This window comes from Symsagittifera roscoffensis, chromosome 4, assembly GCF_963678635.1.
Source record: "Symsagittifera roscoffensis chromosome 4, txSymRosc1.1, whole genome shotgun sequence".
Lineage (NCBI taxonomy): Eukaryota > Metazoa > Xenacoelomorpha > Acoela > Convolutidae > Symsagittifera > Symsagittifera roscoffensis.
The window spans coordinates 32,496,719-32,521,997 of NC_087065.1; the positions used below are offsets into that span (position 1 = coordinate 32,496,719).

General features: G+C 40.1%; 1 protein-coding gene across 1 annotated transcript in view; it reads right to left on the reverse strand.

The window, feature by feature from the left end:
• LOC134844184 (dynein beta chain, ciliary-like) overlaps nucleotides 1-25,279 on the reverse strand; it is a gene marked incomplete in the record, with an annotated part of 486,199 nt that overhangs the window by 454,995 nt on the left and 5,925 nt on the right. The window contains 12 exon segments of the mRNA XM_063860749.1: nucleotides 5,210-5,527; nucleotides 7,431-7,640; nucleotides 9,045-9,266; nucleotides 9,493-9,753; nucleotides 9,914-10,328; nucleotides 10,496-10,767; nucleotides 11,225-11,623; nucleotides 11,736-11,936; nucleotides 12,176-12,568; nucleotides 13,576-13,822; nucleotides 14,680-14,822; nucleotides 15,400-15,590. Coding sequence (XP_063716819.1) covers nucleotides 5,210-5,527; nucleotides 7,431-7,640; nucleotides 9,045-9,266; nucleotides 9,493-9,753; nucleotides 9,914-10,328; nucleotides 10,496-10,767; nucleotides 11,225-11,623; nucleotides 11,736-11,936; nucleotides 12,176-12,568; nucleotides 13,576-13,822; nucleotides 14,680-14,822; nucleotides 15,400-15,590 — 3,272 coding nt within the window.

The following is a 25,279-nucleotide window of genomic DNA, read 5'->3' on the forward strand; positions in this document are numbered from 1 at the left end:
AGCGAAGCTGGAGAATTAATCACGGACACACTGTTGAATGCTTTGGGCCGCAATGGGCTGCCTGACAGCTATGACGTTTTGTGGTGCAAGAGAGCTTTCAACCAGCCAAGACGTTTCCAGAGCGGAGAACGAGGATCAGGAGCTACGCTGACTCGAGGAACGCTCGATGTGGAGAGAGTACTGGACATGGTCACATAGTCATGCAAGCTGTGAGGAAGAAAAAGAGAGTGTCAAGTAGTGGCTGCTCTGTGTGCGGTCAGAAGGTTTTTTTGGTTAGGAACTGCGAATCCAAAAGACAGTGGACAATCCAGTGCTCGAGGCAGTGTGTCGAACGAAGCAAGTGGGCCAGGAGCAAAGAAGCAAAGGTGCTTCAAATGTGGGGAACCTTGACATTTTGCAAGGGAGTGCCAGCAGAGGAGGACAGGGTTCTTCAGTTGTTGTGCTACAACTTCAATGAAGGGATACGACCTCATTGTGGATACGGGATGCACTGATCATGTGGTGCGCGACAGGGCTGTCTTTTCTAGCTTCGAGAGCTGGAACGGAGGGAAAACTATGAAGAAACCGAACTGCACGCTGCCAGGGGCGAATGATCAGTGGAAGTGAAGACCAGAGACTGCCGTGATGCTGTGAGAAGCTACACTTTTCACATAGTACTGTTTTTGCCGAGCTACAATGTGAACTTGATGAATGTGAGCTCAGCTGCGGCTAAAGGCTCAAGCTTCAGCTTCGCCGCAGATGCTTTACATCTACTGACACCAGATGGGATACAGCTACCTGTGAAGCAGCGCCGCAAGCTTTTCTTCCTTGAGTGCAAGTTCAAGAGGAACTCGATGAATCTAGTGACGAAAACAAGGTGGGATACCAGTGATGCAATGTTGTGGCACCAACGACTGGGGCTCCTCAACCAGCTAGATCTTTCATCGCTTGTCAATGTGGGCGAGCTAAAATTCTGCGAAGTTTGTACAACTTCCAAGATGCGTGAAGTAGCAGTGCCTAAGAACACTGACAGCAGAGCATCGGCCGTGGGGCAACTGTGCTTCAGTGACATTCAGGGATCATTGGAATTACGGAGAATGCATGGTAAACGCTATACCTTGAGCTTCATGGACGACATCAATCGGCTGGATATGAAAAAGAGTGGGGTTCTACTGAAGTTTCAGGAGTTTGCGGCTGAGTACTGACAATGGAGGTGAATATTCGTCAAATGCACTCAAGAGATTTTGTAGATAATCCCAGGAGAAGCAAGAGTTCGCTGTGCCCAATACCACCCAAGAGAATGGTGTAACAGGGCGCTACAACAGAGTGATCACCGAGATGACTCGATGACTGCTGGCCGAAACAAAGCTACCGAAAATGTTCTGGGTGCGAGCTACGTCGACAGCTGTGAGGGTTCGTAACTTGTGTCCCACATTCAGCAACGAGAAGCGCCTTTTAACGATAGAGATGCACTATAGTAAACCATCAAAAGTAAGCTATTTGCGTGTGATTGGTTGCCTGGTGTACTATCTGCATCGAGGCAACAGACGGAAATTGGATCCAAAGGGGAAGGAAAGCAACTTCAACGGCTGCGACAAAGAGAGCAAAGCCTACTTGCTGATGGATCTAGAGACAAGAGGATTGGTGCGAGCAAGAAGCGTGACACTCAAGGAGAACATCATTCCACATGACTTCATGGTTGACAGTCAGCCCTTACAAGCCGTGGAGCTATCAGTCGAGGGATGTTGAGCAACCAATAACAACGAAAACCAGCGAAACAAGAAGCGAGAAGCGTGCCAACTGAGGGTGATACTGCAGACTCAGTGGGGGCTACTGAGGTTAATCAGGTCGAGGAGGAAGCAGTAGATGCACATTCTACTGATCATGCAGTGCATAGCTGCGTTAGACCAAGGAACCCACCCATTCGATACGGACTGGCCTACACCCATACTTCAGTGACTGGAATCCAAAAGCCAAGGGGACACTCAGAAGCAGTGTCTGGACCCGAAAAAGAGCAGTGGCTGGCAGCTATGGTTTTAGAGGTGAAGTCTGTAGAAGCCATGGGAACATAGACACTTTTTAATAGACCATGATCTTGAAAAGCTATTCCTCGACGATGAGTTCTTGTTGCAAAGAAAGGTGCGATGGGACAAATGGAGCGGTTCAAAGTCCGATATGTGATGAAAGGGTTCATGCTAGTGGAAGGACTTGACTTCAATGAGACGTTTGCTCCGACCTGTCAACCCGAAACAAAGAGGATACTGCTGGCTCTGGGGGCACAAGATGATCTTGTACTTCATCAGAGGGATGTTCAGTCAGACTTCCTTATATCTTCTCTAGCAGAGACAGTGTACCTGGAGCAGCCTGAGATGTTCATTAGCGGTGACAGCCAAGTTTTTTTGATACAACGAAAACTCTATAGGCTGGAGGAGGCAGAAAGAGACTGCTATAAGATGCTGAGCACTTTCCTATTTGATGAAGTGTTCATTAGAAGCAGCAACAACTTCTGTTTGTATACGATGAGTGGAACACATGATGCAATGATTTATGTGCTGGTTCGTGTAGATGGCATCATCATTGGTTGCAGATGTCAAGACAAATTGACAAGCTGAGAATCAGTTTCTCCGAACGATTCAAGATGGATGACAGAGGCGCATTGTCCTGGTTCCTTGGAATGCAGGTCAAGCAGTCTTCTGGGAGAATAACAAATAATCAATCACATGGCATCGACGACTGCTTGGAGCGTTTTGGCCTAGCTGAATGCAAACCAGCGGACATCATCGCTCAACTGTCGAAAATGGACAGCCTTGAAGCTGGGTCAGCACAGGCAGTGTCCATGAAGGTTTAGGACTACAGAGGCATTGTGAGCTCACTATAGTACATAGCTAAGCAAACAAGGCCTGATATCTTAGCTACTGTGGTGCAATTCTCTCATTTCCAGGAGAATCTGGGAAGGGTGCACAGGGTGGCTGCAAAGAGGGTTCGTCGATACCTCAAGGGGAGTAAAGATCTAGAGCTGTGCTACACTAAGGACGCTGGTGGTATCAAAACTCTATGAATCTGCAGATGCTGACTGTGCTCGAGATTTGGATGATACAAGGTCAGCTACTGGCTACAGTTTTCATTTGCAGAAGGCAGGGGCAGCAATTAGTTGGAGCACCAAGAAGCAACCAACTGCAGCCATATCTACCACTCAAGCTGAGTACCAAGCAATGGCAGCAGCGGTTAACGAGGCTCTACATCTGCCATCATTTATTGAGATGGGCGTATTTATTGACGGCCAACCGTCTTCAAAGAGGACAACTAGAGGTGCATCAAGATATGCCAGAATCCTTTGATGCAGAAGCGAACGAAACACATCGATGTGAAATACCACTTTGTTCGAGAACGAGTGGAGGATGAAACAGTTGAACTCCAATATTGCCCTACTGAGTTCATGGAAGCTGACTTGTTGACAAAAGCGCTGAGCAAGGCTAAGGTGGAACAGCATCCTCGAACCTTGATGGGTTGCAGCCTAACATTGGACAAAGCCAATTCAGTCTGAGTTGGGGGTGTTGAGGTCAGACCATCTCAAGGTTAGACAATATAAATTAAGCGATTCAGTTTCAGGGTCAAAAATTGATTGAAATAGTCAAAACTGAATAAAGGTCAACTAGTGGTCACAAACTGAATAATTAGTCAGTAACAAATTAACTGGTACTTTTGTGATGCTTAGTTCGCATGTCATTTATATTCACTTTCGCAATTCATTCTTCAACAATCACTACCGCTTCTCAATCCTCAATTCAAACCTCAGATTCTATCTCTGTCTCTAACCACAGCTCTTAACCCTAGTTGCTCTAACTCTGAATCCTAACAGTTTCCCACCTCACTTCCTCCAATTTCGCAGTTTACAAACCGCACCCATCCCCACCTCTCCTCCCAAGTTTTCAACCCCCTCGCTCCATCTTCGGAAAACTTAGCTGGAGTGGAAGGGGATAAACTAGGAGAAAGGATTTCAAACGAGAGTTGGGGCAACCTGGGGGGAGGGGGTGGTAAAAGAGTTCAAGCATTTGAGACAACCCTTAAAATTCCCTTCCCTCACGTTCAATCATTAGTGTTACCCCCCTTCCCCATCGTGAACGTGAAGTGGGGGGAGGGTGAGGGTTGGCAATTAGCAATTTAAACTCCATTAAACAAACACGTAGCAACTGCGCTCAACAAAAATTAAGATGAGTTTAAAACAAAATTTAAAATTTCATCAAAAGCTTCCCAGCCAAAATCCGTTATAATTGATAACAGTCAATTATAATGGATTATATTGACAAAAAATAATAAAATGTCTGTAATCCATTTTCCATGTGTTATAATCGATTCTTTTGTAATTTTATAGATAATGACTATAAAATAACAAAAATCAATTATGATCCATAGACTCGGTGAGGGAAATTACACTTTAATTGATTGACAAGATTCGAGTAAAAAAGAGTGGAAAAATACAGCCACTATTCCTCATGTTGGCTCTTTTTCCTTTTTCCCCCCACCTGCAAAACTTTACTAGTGAAGTTTTGTTCACTTTATCCGAATGTTACAAAAATTGGCATGCGAACTAATTAGGCCATGACAAACATTTTTGGTCTTCATAATTAACCTTGTAAAACCCCTCGTTACATCATAAAATTGACGCTTATGTGAGGTGGGGGGGGAAAAGGAAAAAGAGCCCTCATGTTTTTTCTAAAAAGTGAAAACCACAAAATAAATTTTCTTGACGCTGAGAAATTTTTTTTGATTGAATATCGCATTCTGATAGAATAGACTTCGAAGTTTAGTTGACTATTTCCCAAAATAACCCCCCAGCAAACACTCTCCGCCAGTAGCCTGCCTTTGGTATATTTTTACGAGACCAACTTCTGGCCGGACACATCAAAAGAATTCTAAAGGCGCCTTTGGCGCCAATATAACTAAATTAAAGGGGAGGAGCGCACGCCAAAAATACCGATATTTTTGGTCAAAATTTTCCAAAACGTGCCTTGAAACGCCTGTTTTGGCCTGTTTTTTGACGAACTAGGGTCCTTAAAATGTTTTCAGAGAGCTCGGAAAATCAAATTGGTCGACCTAAAAAAAAATGTCGACAAAAATTTTCGAAAAACCGCCTCCCCCGCTAGAAAAATTTTTGCGCATGCCACTGACTCTCTCCTTAAAAATCAGCGCTCTGTGAGTTTATACGTATTAATACGCAATGTCATCTAACTTGCAAAGGGGTATCTATCGGCATGTTGAAAGCGGGAATTCTTTTGGTCCAAGGTTCAAATTTCGGCAGCTTATCTTCCTTTTTGCCACCGCCCTCCTTCTCGGTGCCGCCCGTTGCAGCCGCCGTCCCCGCTGTTCCGCCAGACCCGCCTGCTGTTATTGTTCCGCCCGAGGTGTTCTGTTGACTCATAGCGTCCGCCATCTTGCGGTAGGAGTCGTTGTCGATGAAGTAGTCGAACACTGTGCCACTTGAGGGGAACTTGATGGACTTGAACTCCGTGTTCCACCATTTCGTGAACTCGATGCGGTAGTCAATCAGCTGAAAGAAGACAAATCGCTGTCAGACGAACGCAAATAATCAGCAAGGGCAGCCGGATGTGGTGCATGTGGCACAAAACGTTCTGGTCATCATTATGGAACCGGTTCAAACCAAGTATATATTATATACCTTGATATTTATCGCCGTAAAATATTCATAACTAAACAGTCATGATCCATTACTATAATTTACGATTAAATGTAAAGCTGAAAATATTCATAGTTTCAGCCAGAGAAATTATAATACAGATTGAAATCAGTTGCTTTCTTCTCTCCTCTAAGAAGGAAATAAAAGAGTAATATTAAGATTGGTATTAGACTAAGAAGTTGAACGAATCTATCCGGCCGAAAACAAGATAGCGTGACAAAGAGACTGCGTAACTTATCCGAAAACACTCTATGAGAAGGCCGCCCGGACCTAAACTCAATTACGAGGCCAAACTTTGCATTTTGTGAATTGTTAGTGGATTCCGCAACACGAACGCTCCCTTTGTTCTTATTTTTTTCTCTCATTTTTTTAAATTGTTCTGACCAAAATTTAACGTGTTTAGAGATTTGTCCCTGGAATCCAGAAACATACAGACAGAAAATCGTGAACCTATCCAGTGCAAAGTTTGACCTCGTAATGATGTTCATAAAAAAAAAATTATTTTCTTCAAACAAGTGTCGTTCTAGAGTAATTCAAGAACTATACGGTTGCGTATAGAATTAGTTATTTGAGCATAATTGACAATTTTTGTGTTCAAGAAATGAGTAACAAACAAAACAATAAAAACAAACGATTCCGAAAAAAAAAGTTTTTGAAACTATTTGAAATTTTTAGCAACAATTTATTGTTTTTTATAAATTCAAATTGTCAATAAAGCTACCAAAATTATTTTAACTGCAAATAAAATAAATTTATACTTCTTAACTGAGTTATCACAGTACTCTTAAAATCTTTCAGCAAACCTTTTCTTTTACCAAATAAGCTTTAAGGGAAACATCTAAAACTAATTTTGTTTTTAGTAAAACCAAATTTTCTATCCTAAAAATAATAAACTTTTTTGCAAAAAAAAGCCTTACTCAATCGCGTTACTCGCTCAAAATTAGATTAACTTCACAAACATTTCAAATCAGTTTTTCTCGACACTGAACAAATTTCGAAATATGACTGAAAAAAAACTTTAAAATGATATATCACTGGACCCATTCCAAAGATTATTTGTGGTACTTGATTCTGCGTGGAAAACAAAAAACATTGAAAAATTTACCCAAGGATAAACGATTATTTTTCAAGTAGCAGAGAATAATTCGACCATGGACATTTAAAAATTTAGATTTTTTTTTTCAAATTAGGGTCGGTTTTTTTTTCGTAGTGTGATAAAAAGGATCTGAACAAAAAATAGACCTTACGCATATTTGAGAGCCATAGTAAAAAGGCATTTTGGAAAAGGGTCTTTGAGGAAACATGGACTAGAAAAACAAAAAAAATTAATCATTTTTTCAAGTTTTTCTTGCAATTTTTTTGATTCCAAAAACGGCGCTTAAGAAAACCAAAAACAAATTTTACTCGAGTAAATAGGCCCTTTTATTACGACCTAAATGAGGCATAACTAACCTACAGTAAACCTGCTTGCTCATCAGACGTGGTCGAAATTAGGCCAGAACGTCGAATCACGACTGAAAGACCTTTAATATGATAAATCACTCGACGCATCACGATGATTATTTGTGATGCCAGATTTTGCGTTGAAAACAAAAAAGTAAAACACACCTGAATACAAAGTTCCTCTCCATGTTCAATTGTCGGAAGAAAAACTTAGGTACTTTGAATCGCGCTGAGAACACTAACTAAACCATCTTTCCTTCCCACTCCGAAAGAGATCAAATCAAAAGCACTTCAGCATATCTAAATTTTCAACCTGGTCCTGAAACATCTGGGCTCCAAATGCCCAAACACATGCGAATGCAAAGTAGAGCTCATAGAGTTCCTTGGGACAATCTGGTGGAGTGGTTTTTGGTGTAAGCAGACATTCTAGCAGGTTGCACAACATCTGAATGTGTGATGTGTCTGTAATCGGAGTAACCTTCTTGAATCTTGTCCGGAGAACGTCCAAGCAAGGCGGCACATACTGAAAAATTAACATCACAAAATATTTATAATAACTACAAAAGACGCATTGATTAAGATGTATACAAACATGATACAATTCAGGTCTATTAACTAAACTTTCTGAATTCCTTTTCTAAAAATTTGTGTTTCACCAAAAAAGACGAAGTACTACATGTTTTGACTCGTTTGCTTGTTTATAGTTTTTTTATTGTGTAAATCCTTGCTTTTTCTTGTTTCTTTGAAAAATCATACATAACATATTGGAGCTGATAATCAGAACAAATTGTGTTTTGGGGTTTGATCTTGTGCACTTCAAGGTATCTGATAAAAGAATAAAATTTTCTTTCAAACTGAAGAAAAAAAACATCTGAAGTGTCTTTTTTTTACCGATATTCACCTCAAAAGCGACTGTGTCTAGCAACACATTAAAGCTCAATGTAAACGCTAAAATGTTATAAAGTAAATAAAATCAAAAAGCCGACAAAAAACGTTAATTTTGCTTAAATATAAAAAACTTTTTTCGATGTCAGATCTGTTTTTAAAATGTTTAATTGTTTTACTATTAAAATTGATCCTAATTTAAAAGTATGTCGTGAAACGGTCTGTTTGAAGCAGAATTCTATTTTTCAACTCGTTCCATGATGTGCCAAAAAAATTGTTCCGGAATGAAAAAAATTTCTAAAAAAATTTTTAAAAAATCAAATTTTTTTTTTTTCACTTTTCTTCACACATTTTTTACCAAAAGTATGTTCTCAGCTTATTTTTCAATATTTGAAACTGCAAATAAACCCCAAAATTAAATAAAAAATTTCGGTGTTGGATATGATATCGCATGCTCAATTAAAGTTGTTTTTGTATGGAAACATCGTTTCCCTAAATAGCACCATAAATGGTACGACGTATGGTTTGCATGGTAGAAAAAAATCAAAATCTGATAAACGCGTATTTTGCACTACGGATGATTTTTGTCAGTCATTTTTGTCAAGTAACCTCTATTTTTACGGTTTTCTAGAGAAAAAAAAATATGGTGAAAAATCTCTTCCATACTTAGCACCATATATGTTGCGACGTATGATTTGCATGGTGAAAATTTTTGATATTTTATCAACAGCTTGCATAACGAAGAGAAACCGTTTAATTACTATTTTACTCCGTTAAAAAACTAATTTGAGAGTGCTACGTATGATTAGTCATATTCCATGCAAATCATGCATGGATGTGCATGGTTGCGCATTATCTTCTATGGTGGGCAACCCGGGTAAACTTAAAAATAAACCAAGGAACTTAAAACAGCAAAAGCAGTGTTAGTATTTGTAGATTGTTTTTAACGTGAGCAAATCACAATTGCAGTGCAAATAAAACTTTGTTCTCTACTCAGAGCTTTGGATATTGCTTAAATTAGTGGGGATAAAGTGATGTGCACCTTATCAAACAGGATGGTAAGATTGGCCCTTTCGCTCTGTATCTCACGGGAGTCGATCCAACTCTGCACCATAGGGGACCATCCGATGTCACTGGCGTTGAGGTAGAGGATGCCAGCCCTGGATACAGTAGCAGGGGTCGCTGTCTTCAGGTGCGATATCTCGAAGATCAACCTCATTGAAGGGCTCAGGGGAATTCGTTCGTTGGATGCAAGAGTCAACACCTGCGGCGACAAAAAAACGAACATACTTACGCAGAACTGAGACAAATTTACATCTCCACGGCTTATTCCTCAACATATTGAAAAAGCAATGACACAATTGTTAAACACTCAATTCAATGAATCACTTATTAACTTTGAACAACTACCAACTTCGAATCACTTATCAACTCATGTCGCAGCTACTTAAACTCTCATTAATGCAGGATCTGCAGTATCAACGACTGACTTTGTTGTCATCCATGACTGTGTTGAGCGACTCAATCCACATTGGATCAATGTCGCCGTCCAGTACAATCCATTTGGGCGCCTCCCCACTCATGTTTGCCATGTCCCGCATCAGCACTGAGAAGAGACCGTCTCGCCACTCTCTGGTCGCCTGGACTACAAACCCAAACAACTCGTCATTCGAAACAGCCTTGGGGTTCAGATCACACCAAGTGGGCTTCTTCTTGTCCTGCTTGTACGTGTTGAACAGCGTCTTCAGCACCTGCCGTAGAAATTACAACATCATTTTTTTTTAATTTCTGCATGAAAAATAGCTAAGCTGAAAAAAAACATTTCAGCTTAGCTATTCAACCGCAGCAGTTCAGCTGCGAACATTCACATCACACGCAAATGTCACGTTTTATTAGGTAGAGATTACAAACCTGTGACTTTCCTGTTCCCGCATTTCCGAGAATAAACACTGAATGTCTGACATCAATCAGCTCCTGAAGTTGAACGACCTTCATGATAAAGGCTTCCTCGGGCTGGAGGGATAGATCAGCCGCTGTCTTCTTGACAATCGCCTCAAAAGCCTCATTCCTTTTCCGAGGCACATTCATGGAGGGAAACAGATCCGTGATGAGCCCGTGGAAAATGTAAAGGTCATCGGAAATGATCTTTGGAATGTTGAAGTCCCTAAGAGCTCTCATAAGGACCTGGTCTTCTGGTAGGTTGGGATCAGTTCTTCGGAGGGATCCAGCCACCACCAGCACAGATTTGATTGCTCTCAATCCCCAGTCGTAGTGGTCTTGCTTGGACAGCAATTCTTTGCAGAGCTCATACAAAGTGATGAATTTTCTTAAAAAAAACATCTAAATAGATACATAATTCTCACTAAAAAGTCTCGGGAGACTTTGCATTGAATCAAACATTATTAAGTTTTTAAATTACTAAAACTTTTAAATTAATATTATGAGGCTTCAATAATCAGACTCCGCTTGAAAACAAATAGCCAATCAACCTACTGGGCCAGAACTTTAGCTTCCGTAAAGGCTTCAGCTACCAGCATAATTTCAGCGATCAAAGCAAAATCAGGGACGACCATTGCACAAGGCCTGAAAAGTGCCTTCAGATTCTCCGGCAGTTCAGTCCTGCCTGCGTAGCCTGGGTTCATGGTAATGAACATTCCCACCGACCGCTTCAGTCTGATTTCCTCCGACATGAAATCGAACCTAGATCTCTTGTCTTTGACCGCATCCAAAACAGACTTCACTTGGACAGCCACAACTGACAGTACCTACAAAAACAAACCAATCTAATCTCACAACTTTAAACATTATTCCATGCCTCCTTTCCCAATCAAACCTTGAGCTCAATCTTTTGTTTCTTTTCCTCTTTTTAGTTCCTTTTTCGATTAAAATTGTTGTTGAACATGCCTAATTTACTTTTAATCTCGATTATGTTCATTTCGTTCAGTTTCTCTCATCACGGCACGGACAAAAAACAACGCAATTTGAAAAAGACACAGAGTTTTTTAGTTCTAAATCATTTGGTTTAAGCTTTTTGTGCTATTTGCGCAGGAAACCGCTAAGCTTGTTCTCTTTCGAGAATTTTTATTCGTGGCTGCTGCTATATGACTACACAATATATATCATTTTTAGTCGCACGCGCACTAAAATAACAGATGAAGTAGACATATATTCAAACCTTCGCCATGTGCTACTCTACGTGGTTTTGGAAAATGAAAAGCTAGCCTCGACTGAGATGCGGTTGAACTCGTCGAAACAGCCCCATGCGCCAGTCTGAGCCAGTCCCTTGTAAATGTTACCACATGACTTGTAGTCCATCTGCTCTGAGCAGTTGAACACGTACACCATGATTCCCAATGCTCGTCCTAAGTCTTTGGTTGTTTCCGTCTTACCCGTTCCAGCGGGTCCCGCTGGACCTCCCCCCATGTGCAGGTGAAGTGATTGTGTGAGGGTGATGTAACACCTGTCAGTCAGGGGAGTTATAACTAATCGGGGAGTGTTTCCCAGGTACTCGTACCAGTAGCGAAACTCAGCATCGCATATGTTTGCAAAGCAGTGTTTCTCTTCGTCATCGAATCGGTGGCGCAATTGAGATAGCCACGTGAACGCCTGGGCACTGTCGATCTAAACATTTACAAGAGAAGCAAGATGAAACTCATTGTCAAACTGTACTTTAAACTATTACTACTACAAATTTAGGTGGGATCAAATCGACTGGTGCATTCACGCCAAATACCTTGTTCACTATGAGCTTTTGCACAACATCTCTGGCGTGCACATCAATCGTGCAGATAGTCATGATCTTCTGTCGGTCTCCTTTAGTTAGATTCGAAATGAGTGCTTCAATCAGAGCGCGAAGTTGCCCAATTTGCTTCTTGTTGTAATCCTTCAGAGCATTCTCATATCCCTCTTCCAAGCGCCCGAACGCAATCCCCACCTAAAAATTTTACGTTCAAATACTTCCTAGCTCTGCTGATATAAAAAATCACAGACGGATTGATTTCTATATGGCTATGAAGAATTTTTGTCTAGTATTATTCACTACTTATACATTTCAACTTCATTGTCTCAGGCTGCTGTTTCGGCACAGATGACTTGGCATCCTCTTTTTTCCAGACGTTTTTGTGCTGCTTATTCGGCTTATACACTTGTGTGGTCTTTATGCAAAGAGCTCACCTCGGTGGTCCACCATATCTGGGTAGTGGTGAGCGCAGGCTGAGCTGGCCAGTCAAAGATCCACACCTCGCGACTCTTCTCCTCGTAGGCTATCACTGCCTCTGTGATCTTGGCCCTCACAGACTGCTGCATGCGCAACTCCACACTGTTCAGCCACTGTTCCACCTGTCCATCACACTCACACGCTTCGTCCAGATCCACTGACTCTCCATCTTTGGACCCCATCCGAACTGCTACTTTGCACTCCTTCCCTCCACTAACACCCTCTTTCTCGTTCCCATCGCCACTAACTGCATCCTTAGAACACTCCTCATTCCCATTGCCATCCCCATCCTCCTGCTTGAAGTCTAGTCTAGCCAGGCTGTCGAACAGTTTACTCAGATGGCGACACACCTAAGCAACTTATGGCATCATGTGAGGCCAATCAACTTTCACATTTTCTTTCTTTAAAACTAAACTAAATCAAATTTGTAATTTAGCAACATATACTAAGTCGTTTAATTCGCTTAGCTGCGTTTGAATTCACACCTGCTCGCAAAAACAATTTCACAAAGATTGAATTTAGGTATCTTTATTCTGTTGTCTTTTTCTTAAGATTCATTATTTCAGTCTTTCTAGCAAGCGGTTACTCTTTGTTTATAAAGAAAATTAAAATTACAGAAACTGCAACTGTTTGCTTATCCAACACCTTTGGAAATTTCCGCCAAAATGGATTTTACATGATTCTTCATTTACCTCAGTAAAAATTTCATCTGAATTGTTTAAAGCTAATTTTGTGCCTCAAGCTCCTTTTAACGTTTGTACGCGCTGAAAAACTACAATACTCTAAACATGTCTGTTTGGCCCAAGCAACTGAATAATTTTGCTGTAAATAAACCTAAGCATTTTTATCCAAAAATCATGAAAATGAAAATCTATCTACTTCAGGTCCATTTTTCTCCGCTTTTCCTTTTATCAGAATCAACAGCTGCTGCTCTTTTTAGACGAGCAATTTTATGACAAACGTGATCGCAGGACCTTTTATATTCATTCATTCGCCTGGATCTTTGAAATTTGTAATCGCAAAGAAAAGTGAATCAGCGCAGGTGGTAGGCAGTTTTGTAAAAACACAGAAAGCAAATACGGTGATAAACGACGCATCTGAAAATAGATGGAAACGATTACTCGCTTCAAGGCATGCCCTGAATGTTCTCATTGTTCCTTAAGGTATCTGAATTAGTTTCTGGTTAAAAAAATTGATTTGGTTTTTTTTTTTTTAAAATTATAAAAAATCTTCCCAGTACGCATTTTAATCAAAAAAACATTGGAAAAAATGAACATTGCTTCCCCTCATAAAATAAAAACTTTAATGAAATAATAATTTTGGGAGAAAAAAATCTGTGAGACATTGTGACACTGACGGTGGCGGGGCTGTTGCCATTTGAGAGTATGTCCAGCAGGTCTGCACTGGACACAAAGTAGAATCTGGGAAAGGCGAGCCTCTTCGTCTCCAGATATTCTGCCAGAGCCTTCTCACACAGAGACAGTTGAGCTTGAAGGGCCTCCAGTCTCTCGTACCAGCCACCCTTGTTAGTCGCTTCGATCACATTCGGCGTCTCCTTCGCCTCCTCCATCAGCATCTTGAAGTCACTGTCGATGCTGTCAAACCTGATCCACAGAGAAACAAACACAACATGAATACGGCGATGATAACTAAACACGGAGAGCCGGCTGATGTGAAGTAGTACAGAACTTTCTCACTACAGATATTATTTCAAAATTATAGGAAAAAAAACGGGAACAACTATGCATTTTTGCCAGCGAATTGATGAACGGTCGGATGAAATATATAATTAATAAGTAACAATGAGCCTTTTATAAGTTGTGAAATTCGACAAAAAAATAACCACTGGACAAAGACTTTTCAAAAAGAAATCAGTGCGTTGGCGAAGAGACTAAGTCTTCGCTTGGCAACCGAAAGGATCCTGCTCGTTGCTCCTGCTCCTTCTATGCTCCTTGCTCGTTCTGGATGCTCCTTGCTTCGAGGCCCACCTTGATCCATGAGGGAGAGGCAATATTACCCATCCATAAAAAAGTTAAACTAATTATTAATGCTGACCAGGGACGCAGCAGCAGTTTTCCGTCAAGATTAAGCAGCTCTCTTATTTTGGTATTGAGCGTAGTATATGAACCGTCTCAAGTAAGAGAGACTTACCAACTCTTCGCTAAATTTGTGTCTGATGAGCAGAATATTATTCATACCACTAGCTGATCGATCCTTTGGTACTTTCGTACAACCTTAAGACCAACCCTAAACATTTTTTAAGACACCTTCGGCGCCAATATACACTAAAACTGAAACAGGAACGAGCGCCATTATTTTGGTCAAGAATTTCCAAAAGTGCCTAAAAATAATTTTAAACTGTTTTTTTTCTTCAATTTTTGTCTGCGTCGCTGAAAGTTAGGCGAATTATGGTCTTTATAATACATAAATGTTGCTAGAAAAAATATGAACTATGCTAAACCTGGATGCGTCATGTGGCAGCTGTCGTCTTATGTCCTCAGAGCCTATGAAGATACTCTCCAGGTGGGACCAGTTCCGCTGCACTTCCAGCCAGATCTGAATGACAGCATCTGCAGTAGATAGCTTCTTCTGCCACGTCGATACCTGTTAACAGCAGATGCATATGATCAACCAAATGTAGATACAACAGCGGATTTAGAGGGGGGGGGGCGGACGCCTTTTCCCTCCTCAGATATTCGACCACCTGCCGACCCAAAAGGTCCCCCTTTGAAATATTTTGAGATATCTATTTTTAGCTAACTGACCCTCATATTTTTCTAAAGGCGCCTTTTCTAAAGGGGGGAGCGCACGCTGAAAAAAAAACGCAATTTTTTTTGGCCAAAATTTTCCAAAAAGCTCCTAAAAACGCCTTTTTTGGTCTGTTTTTTTTTCAAACATTTGCCTGTGGCGCAGAAAAATTGTTCAAAATAGGGTCTTTATAGTGATTTGGGAGAGCTCAGAAAATCAAATTGGTCGACCTAAAAAAAAAGGTCGTCAAAATTTAAGCCTTTTTTTTTAAAATCCGCCCCCTCAGGAAAGTCTTAGGTCCGCCCCTGTGTAGATACACGCTCGAAATACTTGTCAAGCATTTTACATTTTTCTATTGTTGACGTTGTTAAAACAGGTTTGTGAGAAGATTTATAGGAAACTGCAGAAATCGGGGTCGTTCAGCTTGCATTACCTCCTCAAGAAAGTGTGCTATGAAGCGGGAGGACATCATGTTCTGCAACTGCACCTGGTTGTCCTCCAGCAGTTCAATCAACTCCTCATCCGCCCTCAGCTGCGGCACCCCTGTACGGGCATGCGTCTCATAGCGCACCTCCATTGCTGCCCAAGTCACCTCCAGGTCTCGTAAAACCTTCTCCATGCCACCTGAAAAATCAAGACACAATCAACCACTACTATTCTAGTGCACTATTAAATCGCAAAAACGATCTCACATAATCCTATAGCGCCAACACCACTACTACCACAACCACCACCATCGTCATTATCGTTTTCATCATCATCGTTGGATGTTCATCGTCGCATCCACACTGCCATCTGGAGTTTGAGTGTTTTTAACCGGCTGAGTCTACCCATAAAATTGACCATTTATTTGTTCTGACATTGTTTTTGCATGCCCCACACGGGTGAACGAAAGTGTTTTATTGGTTTTTGTCGTAACAGTAGGCTTGTTTTTCTTTTTTGTTGCTTTCCCATATACCTTCCTATACCTAGCCAAAATACTTTTGCTGACGTTTTCTCCATTTCTCGTGTTCACCTGGTTTGCTTTCTTTGAAACTTTTCACGTGTTTTGCTAATTACTCGATTTGTTTAGTCCCTCCACGTGCTTTACTCTGTCCTTTTGGTTCTGACCAATAAGAATGGGGAGGAACTTGGAATTCGGACGTGTTTTTTTTTCGTTTGCTAGTTTTTTGTTTTTCTCGCATTAAGTTTGATTTTTGTCCACTTTCAAATGAATAACAATTATTTTGTCTTATTGTAGTAGTTTATAGTTTTTAAACTTAAAATAAACTGGAAACATCAATTATTATTTAGTTTTAATCCAGTGTAATGTTTTATCGAATATTAAAACAACGACTACTTGGGAATAAAACTTCAGGTACAAAAAAAGTTCTGCAAAACTTTCGAAAATTTTGTCAAAAATAGTTTCATTTTTTTTATTCTCCTAACCAATAGTGTAAAAAACATACTTGATAGTTCACTAAATTTTTGTTGGTTTTCATTTTGAGTTTATCTGATTTCAATTGATGGGATGGTTGTTTAATTTTTCCATGTGAACAGCTTGTTGCGAATCTTTGCAATTGGCACATTAGAGTTTGTCTTTTATTGTTATTGCAAAAGAATTAAAAGAAAAAGGGTTGGGGTGGTGACTAAAAACATAGTCTAGACGCTTGCTGCCAAACTTTAAAAGTGACTCTGGTGAGGTCTCAGAATTATTTGGCTACGATGATTACTGTCTGCCATGCTGATTTTGTTGTGGGTTTTGCCTTGTTGATGAGGGTTGTGGGTTGGCGCAGGTTCCTCTGCTATTTTTGCTTATGATTGCTATCGGGCATTGTGTTACTGCTGCTATTAACTGTTGGTGACATTTGAGTTCAAGCTCAAGGCATAAAAAGAATAGATTCATCCAAATTTGTTCGTTTCAGTGTCTAGGTCTGGTTGTTTTCTGTCGTTTCTATCGCGTTTTGTCACTGCCTGAGTTTTTTTCGGGTCTAGTTGTATTAATTGTAGTTTTAACGTGCAATTGGGTGTTTTGCGTATTTTTCTTTTATTTTGTCTTGACGCTTTGCCCTGTGAAACTGATGGCTTTTGTTCTGTTTTAGTTTATTGCATGCTTCGTGACTGTTTGTTATGATCAGAGTTTTCTGTAGTCCTTCGTTTCCAGTGGCGTTTCTAAAAGCGTTGTTGTGTTTGATTCCTTAATCCAAATTTCATTTCAATCCAATATTAGTAAAAAGGGTTTTCCTAAGTAGGTTTGTTTTTGTCACCGTGTTGAAAAATGTTGTTGTTAGCTTTTTGCCCGAGTTATCTTCTGTGGGTTTGTCTTTGTTCTTTTTTTCTTTTGTTGGGTGAAAAAGATTTATTTTGACTGTGATTTGATGCGGGCGTTTAAGTTCGTTGTTGTTGTTAGCCGTTGGCGTTGAAAACTGTCATTGATGTGATTTGCTTTCGTTAGCTTAAATTCTGCTCGTTTTCTTCTGTTTGCAAGGGTCATTGGTTTTCATGGTTGATTGAAGCGTTTGTTAAAGAATAATAACTCATTCAATCTTTTGGGTTACAGCTGATCGGTTCAAGAGTTGACCGGGGTTTTTGATTCTTCTGGTGGGATGCTTTAGTGTGTCAACCTTTTTGAAAAGTTCATAATGCATCGGTTTTTGATTCAAATCTGGACGCGTTTCCCTCTGCAGAGTTCGAAACGATGTTGTTTTTGCAGCTCTGTTGAATTCACAGGTGCTAAAGGATTTTAAGACTGTTTATGTTTGTCTGAGGTTTTTCCGTTGTTGCACGATCTTCTCTGTCGATTATCATCGCAAGCTTGACTAATCTCTTTGAGTTGTAGCCGCGGAGATGTCTATTTCGATTTCCTCGTTACAATTTTGAACCATTGAACCGTTGGGAACCATTTGCTTTTTTGTATTAGTTTTGTTGATGGTTCCTTGCAATATGTCGGTATTGCATTCTGCGGCTATTGAAAAAATGTTTGCTATGGTTGTGCTGGTGTTGTCCCTAGAAACCATTAATGATCGAAAAGCCCGTTGCATTTCGAGTGTGTTCTGTCTCTCTTGCTGAAAGTTGAAAGTCAATTGCCTGGTTTATCCTGTTACTGTTGCTGCTAATTTCTGCTATCATTTGTCTGTCATGGGTTGGCTCGAGTGAAATTTTGGCTTAAAAGTCAATAAAAAGAGTAATAAAAAAAAACTAGAAAAAACATTGCGTGCAACTAATTCATTTCAAAACAACCAAAATCCAGAAAGGGTTAAAAAAATACAGAAACGGAAAAAGTGACCAATCTACCCAGGTTGACAAATATTTTCTATAGATGCTGTTGACCTCGTTGGATTTTGTTGCGCAGAGGTTGATGTCATTTTCAAAAAAAAATTTATCGAAGACCAAAAAACTTTGAAAAACTCCAAATTGAGTGAATTGTGAGATCCACTGTTTTGATTTCCAGGTTATGCGAGACATATAATCATCCAACAAAAATTGGCTGCTGTGTTTTATTTGCTGAATATCCAAAACGCAGGCTGTTTTCTGTGACAGGTAACTAATCATAGTTTCAGTGACGAAAAGAGCAGTTATGTCGAGGAATCTGTGGTGATGCTGAAGATTCACCGGTAATTCATGGCAGAGTTAGTGGCTACTAACAAGCCTTGGCTTTTAACTGCCTAGGTAGCTTGACTGGTTTTTTTGGCTGGTATTGATCTTCAGGCGCTATTGTCGGTGAATGTCGAGTTGAACGATAAAGCTGACCGCATGTGTTTTTTTTTGTGCGCAAAATTTCACTCAAAAATTTTCTCCGAAGCAATGGTATCAGAAATTTTTTTGTCCGTAACAGTTTTTTTCAATGGCAAAACTTAGTACTGGCTGCAGTTTGCACGGCGCCCATTCTGTGCGCCGAATAAAATTGGGGCCGCGTGTTGGCGTTCGAGTTTCTTGATGTCTGCAGTGAACGCTGGTTGGTTGAATCTCGTAATATATGGGCGTTTCAATTCTTGTAAACCCTTGGAGTCGATCCGTCGAGTCTTGGTTCATTTGTTGAGGTTGCGAAGGTGGTAAATGATTACAGGCCAGACTAACAGACTAATCCATTCGTTCAAGGCGATGAGTTAAGGCTGCTCATTGTTCTGGGTGGAGAAGTGTTATGTCTATTGAAGCGGCTGGTGATGCAATTTGCTGACTGCAAATTGTACGCATTCATTCAATTTCGGTTTGGCTTTAAGGCCAAGCTCTTGAAAAGCTTCAGCTTGTTAGTGACGAAGTTCGAGAATTACTTGTGACGAGGTGATGAATGCTTGCAAGACTGGGGTCGGCTAAGGATGTCGTTGAGTAGGATATCTGGTCCTCAATATCGTCGTCGTCGTTCCTTAAAAATGGCATTGTACCTTGACTGCTGCAACCGAACTCATAAAAAGCTTGATTGGCTTTTCTTTGTGTTAGTGTTTGGGGGTGCGTCTTTTTTCTGCGCCTGAGATTCACTGATTGCGAGTTGCTGCTTGTAGCAAACCAAGCAACATATTCATTTCATTGGGTTTTCATCAAATGTTTCAATCTTTATCTTTAGCGACCGTAAAATCTGGCTATGGACTTTGTGACGTTATACTATCTTTCGTTGATCTGAATTTGACTCTGGGTCCTGTGTTCAGCTGATATTGATCTGCAGATGCAATTTTTGGTAATTACCGAATTGAATGACGAAGCTGGCTGCGTTTGCAGCATGGGTGTTTTGATGGGTAATCTTTCACTTAATTTTCTTGTCCGAAGCAAATGTAACAAAGTTTTTTGTCCATGACAGGTTTTTTTTCCTTCCAAAGTCGAAGGTTTAGTCCAAAGTAGCATGGGAGCCGGATTCCGTTTTTCAATTTCTTGATGTCTGCAGTGAAGGCTGGCTGATTGAACCTCGTAATATTTTTGCGTATCCAATTCTTGGAAACTATTGTTATCGATCCGTCGAGTCCTGGTTCATCTGTTGAGAACAGTTGAGATTGCATAGATGGTAAATGATTTCATCCTAAGGCAAACTGACTAATCCACTCCTTCAAGGCGAACAAAATCTGCACCTCGAAGTACTGGGTGGGGAATGCAGCTTCTGATGATGCGATTTTCTGACGGCAAAATGTACGCACAAAACTGAACTCAAGTCGTCCTTAAACCGAAGCGCTCGGAAATTTTCAGCAAGCTGACGAGTTGATGACCGCTTGAAATTTTGGAGTCTGCTAACAATGTTGCATGACCTGTTGCTGGAGTAGCTTGATGTTTACTGGCGTTGTTATTACAGTGGGTTGTCTTTTCCTCTGTCGAGAGATCTGATGAGAGCTGTGTGAGCGGCCAAACTAGCTGTGTGAGCGGCCAAAAGTGTATTGCCATCATTTGTTTTCTTGTTTGGAGCTGTCTCTCTTGTAAGTTCTTTTAGCATCTGTTTCAAGTCAACCATGATTCATGATAATGTCGTACTTAGGTTGTTATTGCGTTGAACGATTGATGAATTCTACAATGGCGTGTTCAGTTGAAAGGTTCACAAGGTACATGCTGGGGCCCTCTAATTTGCTGAGAAAATTTTTCTTCTCTGGATCTGAGTCAGCTATGTTGTAGTTTAAACTAATGTCAGCTTTCGCTTTTTGAACTCTGCTGAAGAGGCGCTTTAATTGGGAGATGAGAAGATTCCTCTGGGGAGAATGGTTTTATTGAGCGAGGCTATCTCTTCATCGCTGATCGTTGCAGCTGTCGTAGATAACCTATCTAGTGATAGCTCTGACTTTTTATTGTTACTTTCTATCCTAGATAGCTGAAATTAAAATAAGAGGAACAAAGGGAAAAGAACAAAGGTGCTGTTAAAATATTTTCAAATATAAAACAAAAAAAATGAGCAAATGAAAGCTACAAACGCTTGAGAGCAGATTCTCCCAATATTTAATTTACCCTACGCAACTGCCAACCGAGTTTCCACTGATTGGAAATGAAGATGAAATAGTTGACACTGTTCTTTTGTATTTTAGAAGTTTACCCTTTCTAGCACTTAAAGCGCTCTGAAGTATTTGATTGCGCGTGATAGTTATTTCAGTGTTTGTTATTATCCTTTTTGAGTTTATCTGCATCCAACTCATTTGACATTTTTCTAAAGTTTCCATGTGCACAGCATGGTTTAATTTGTTGCAAGTGGAACATTCCAAAAAAAAAATGTACTTCTTCTATCGAAGTCCTAGACTTTCTTTTTGATTCTATCATCACACCCAAAACAAACTCCGACGCAATTTAAAAGTAAACTAACTTTGTTTGTAGTTTTGTAACAGTATAGTTGGAACAGGTTGAACAGCAACTTGAACAGAACAGCTATTAATTTTGTTCCAACATTGGGGAAAATAGGGAGAAACCTTATAGTCGAGTTTAGTTTTTTCTTTTTTCCATGCAAAATCAGCTACCACAAATAATTTTCATAATCGGATTTTTTTTTTTTAATTTTAGTCTTAAGTCGAGCGAATAAATCGAGCGAACATGTTTACAATAGCTTATTTTAGTAGCCTTATAGCTTACAATAGCCTATTTAAGCCATGAAAACAGAATTTTACTCTTTAAATCTAATTTTTGAGTTCTTTATCCACTTTTAGCACACAAAAAAATTTAGAAAAAAAATAAAAAAATGCAAAAATTTGAAACAATTCCTAAACAATTTTAATGATTTTTTTTTCTGGTCATTTTTAAAAAACTGTTGTTGTCCAATGGGTTTATTTTATTATGGCTGACAAATTGGCCTAAGCACTAAGCTTTCGTTCAGATCAGTCCACGCAAAAAAGCTACACTCAATTGAACAATTTTTTTTGTTGTAATTCTGAAGACTATGGTCGGAAAAATCTGTGGTACTTGCACATTAACGAGCAAGTCTGGTTAAATTTTGGTTTCTATCGCAATATTTTTTTGAGTTGAATCCTGGTTTCAACATTTTAAACCCCTTATTTTCTGCCTTTATGAGTGGGGGCCTTCTTTCTACCATTTTTCAAAAATTTTATCAACCTTTTGTTGAAATCTATTAATATCAATGCTGTAAAATTGGTGGATTTGAGAACTGGAGAGCAGGTTTCATCATACTTCCTCCCTATGTATATTCCTAGCATCGTTTTCTTGTTCGCTCCCGGTATTCCAAACTCCAAATGATCCCCCTTACCGAAATGAAAATTTTTGAATTGTTCCATTTGTTCTAATTTTTAATTTTCCCTCCCAGCAACTTGTTTTTTGCTCTCCTTTGACATGTTATCGGCGAGTAATGATTGTGTGATGTTCGTTTTGTCGATGACATACCACTTGCTTTTTCCTGTCACTTGGGTTAAGGAGATACTTTGCTGTCAACACCCTAACTGCCAAACTGGTGTTGATTTTTTGGCATTTCTTGTGCCTTTCCTGTTTCATTTAACGCATTACTGCACGCCAAGTAATGAAATTTAGAGTATCGTCGAAGTGGCACAATCCTCCCTCAAGCCTTAAGTGTCCAAATAGAGCTATTTTACTCTATCCCTTTCACCATGTATACAGTTTGCTCATGGATACCTTCAGCGCACTTCGCATCGTCCCTTTAATTGTATATTAAGCCAGTAGTCACCACAAAGTTGGTCGGTTTAGTCTCGGTCACGCTTTTATGTTCAAAAAAACGCTATTGGATCGTTTGTTTGTTTCAAATTTTGGACTACTGTACTTCTGTTATTCCTGATGTATATCCTGATGAACATTTGCATCGCACTCGCAGTAGACTTTCCTGCCCTGAGAGCTGGTTGGTCATCATGCACCATTAGGTTTTGTTTCATCACTCATTTTCTTGTTCTTCAAGCCAGCACTTTCGCAACAACTCGTGATGCCACTTTCAGCAAACACTCCACGGTATTTATTGAGGTTGTTTCTTCAAACTTTCTTGAACAACGATATTCTTAATCCGGTTTTCACACATGTTTCCAAATCCAGCAGATGTGTGCTGTATACAGGGGCGGATTTAGGGGGGGGGGGCGGTGGGGGAGGAGGGCGGCGGGGAGGGGCGGACGCCCCTTCCTCCTCAGTGATTCGACACCCTGCCGACACAAAGGGTCCCTTTTTTTGGTGCCCCCTCCCTTTGGTACTTCTTAAGAAATCCACTTTTGGCCGACCGACCCTAAAATTTTTCTAAAGGCGCCTTTGGCGCCAATATTTACTAATTTTGAAAGGGGAGCGCGCGCCGAAAAAACGCAGTTTTTTGGTCAAACTTTTCCAAAAAATGCCTAAAAACGCCTTTTTTGACTGTTTTTTCAAAATTTGCCTGCGGCGCAGAAAATTTGGCCAAAATAGGGGCAAAACAGTGTTTTGCGAGAGCTCAAAAAATCAATTTGGTCAACCTAAAAAAAAGGTCAGAATTTTCGATTTCTTTTTGAAAGTCCACCCCCCCCCCCCCCTCGAGAAAATCCTAGATCCGTTCTAGGTATTCTTTGGTTGAAAATAAATCACTCGTTTGATCTACCTTCGGGTCCGGCAATGCTGGCTTTGATTTCTGAGCAATTTCGTTTATTAAACCTATGTCGTGTCTGTCCTAAGCCTACTTATGATTTTACCATCATCAAAATAGCGATTTCAATTTCAACAAATTGTCAGGCAACGCGGAGCTTCCCGTCGCTTGCAATACAACCCAGACATAGCTTGACAAAATGGCTGGAGGAAAATGAGACGAAAGTCGCTACGCAAAAGACTTCTATTAAAAGTTTCCGATAACTTTTCCAAAAATTAAAAGTTTACTTTTTCTAAAAGTTATGAAACTATAACTTTGTGCTAATATTTTGGAGCTAGAGAAATTAAAACGTGCATCATTTTTTTTCAGATGAGGTTGGTTCAGATGAGGGCGGTGGTGGTGGTGGTTCCGGTTGGGGGGGGGCGGTTGGGTGGTGTTTTAGGTTGGGGGATTTGGTTCAGGTGGGGATGTTTCAGGTGATAAAATGGGGGGAGGGGTGTGTTCATGTGGGGGAGGGGTGGTGGGTTCATGTGAGGGGGGGGGGGGGAATGTTCAGGCGGGGGTGTTCAGGCGGGGGTGTTCAGGGGGGTTCAGTGGTGAGGTGGGTTCAGGTGGGGGAAGGGGTGGTTTCAGGTGGAGGAGGGGATTGGGTTCAGCTGGGGGTTGTTCAGGTGGGGGTTCAGTGAGGGAGGCAGGTTCAGGTGGGCGAGGGGTGGGGTGGGTTCAGGTGGCGGAGGGGTGGGGTGGGTTCAGGTGGGGGGGTTTAGTGGGAGGGGGGATCAGTGGGGGGAGCAAAGGGGGGGGAGATTAACGGAACCTTTTAGCAATTTGAGTTCAGGTATAAAAATGGATGAGGCCGTACACTCGCTTTGCAAAATTTCCGCATAATTCACTTGATAAATGCAGAAATTCTTGCAAAACTTTGCCCGACGCGCAAAACAAAATTAAAGTGGTAAAAAATCCATATTAATGTGATTTTCTACTTATTATAAATTCCATTATAATGGATTCGAAATGAACTACAATGCATTTTGTTTTGGCGAGAACAAATGGATTTAAATCGATTTTTAGTCCAATTTTGTTTCTGAACGTAACATGGGAATCGATTATATTTACAACACTTTAAACCACGAAAATCCATTATAATCGACTTTTTTTCACATTTCTTAAATGCGGGTAACTATTTAAGATCGAATAAATTCGACTTTTTGTGCCCAACAAAAAAAATTAGAAACTATGATAAAGTTATTCAATTATAATGACTTTAATTGTATCGAAAAATAGATGGATAATAACCGATTTGATTTGATTAAAGTACATCATAATTGATTTCGATTTGCTTTCAAAGAGAGATATTGTAATCAATTATTAATTTTTTATAAATGATTTTTCTCAGTTTCAGTAAGACTGGAACTAAAAGCATTATACAGTCGATCATTAGGCTGAAAAATGAAAGCGGGAACCGCCAATTTCAGTTATTGTTCCGTCTTTCGATACGAAAGTAACGGAATATTTGTGCTCGGGGTGGGTATTTTTTTTTCAGACAAATTTCGACTTTTTAACTTGCCATTTTTGACGAAATTTTCTTGTTATCATTCGAAAGCTATTGTTGTCCTGAGCTTAAATTTGAAAAGATATTTCACCTGCGATCATTTTCGTAAAGTTATGAGGGTTTAAAGTTTGCCATTTTGGCCATTTTGTCCAATTTGGGACAATTAACGCGCGAAATCGTTCCAAATTGGTTGCAAGAAGCTTATTTGCCACAATTGATTTGTTACAAGGAGCGCAATTTATTGTTTTGTACTTTATATGGCGTGTGGGGGGATAATTTTCATAGAAAAATTTTCAAATTTTAGAAAAAAAATTTTTCATTTTTTTT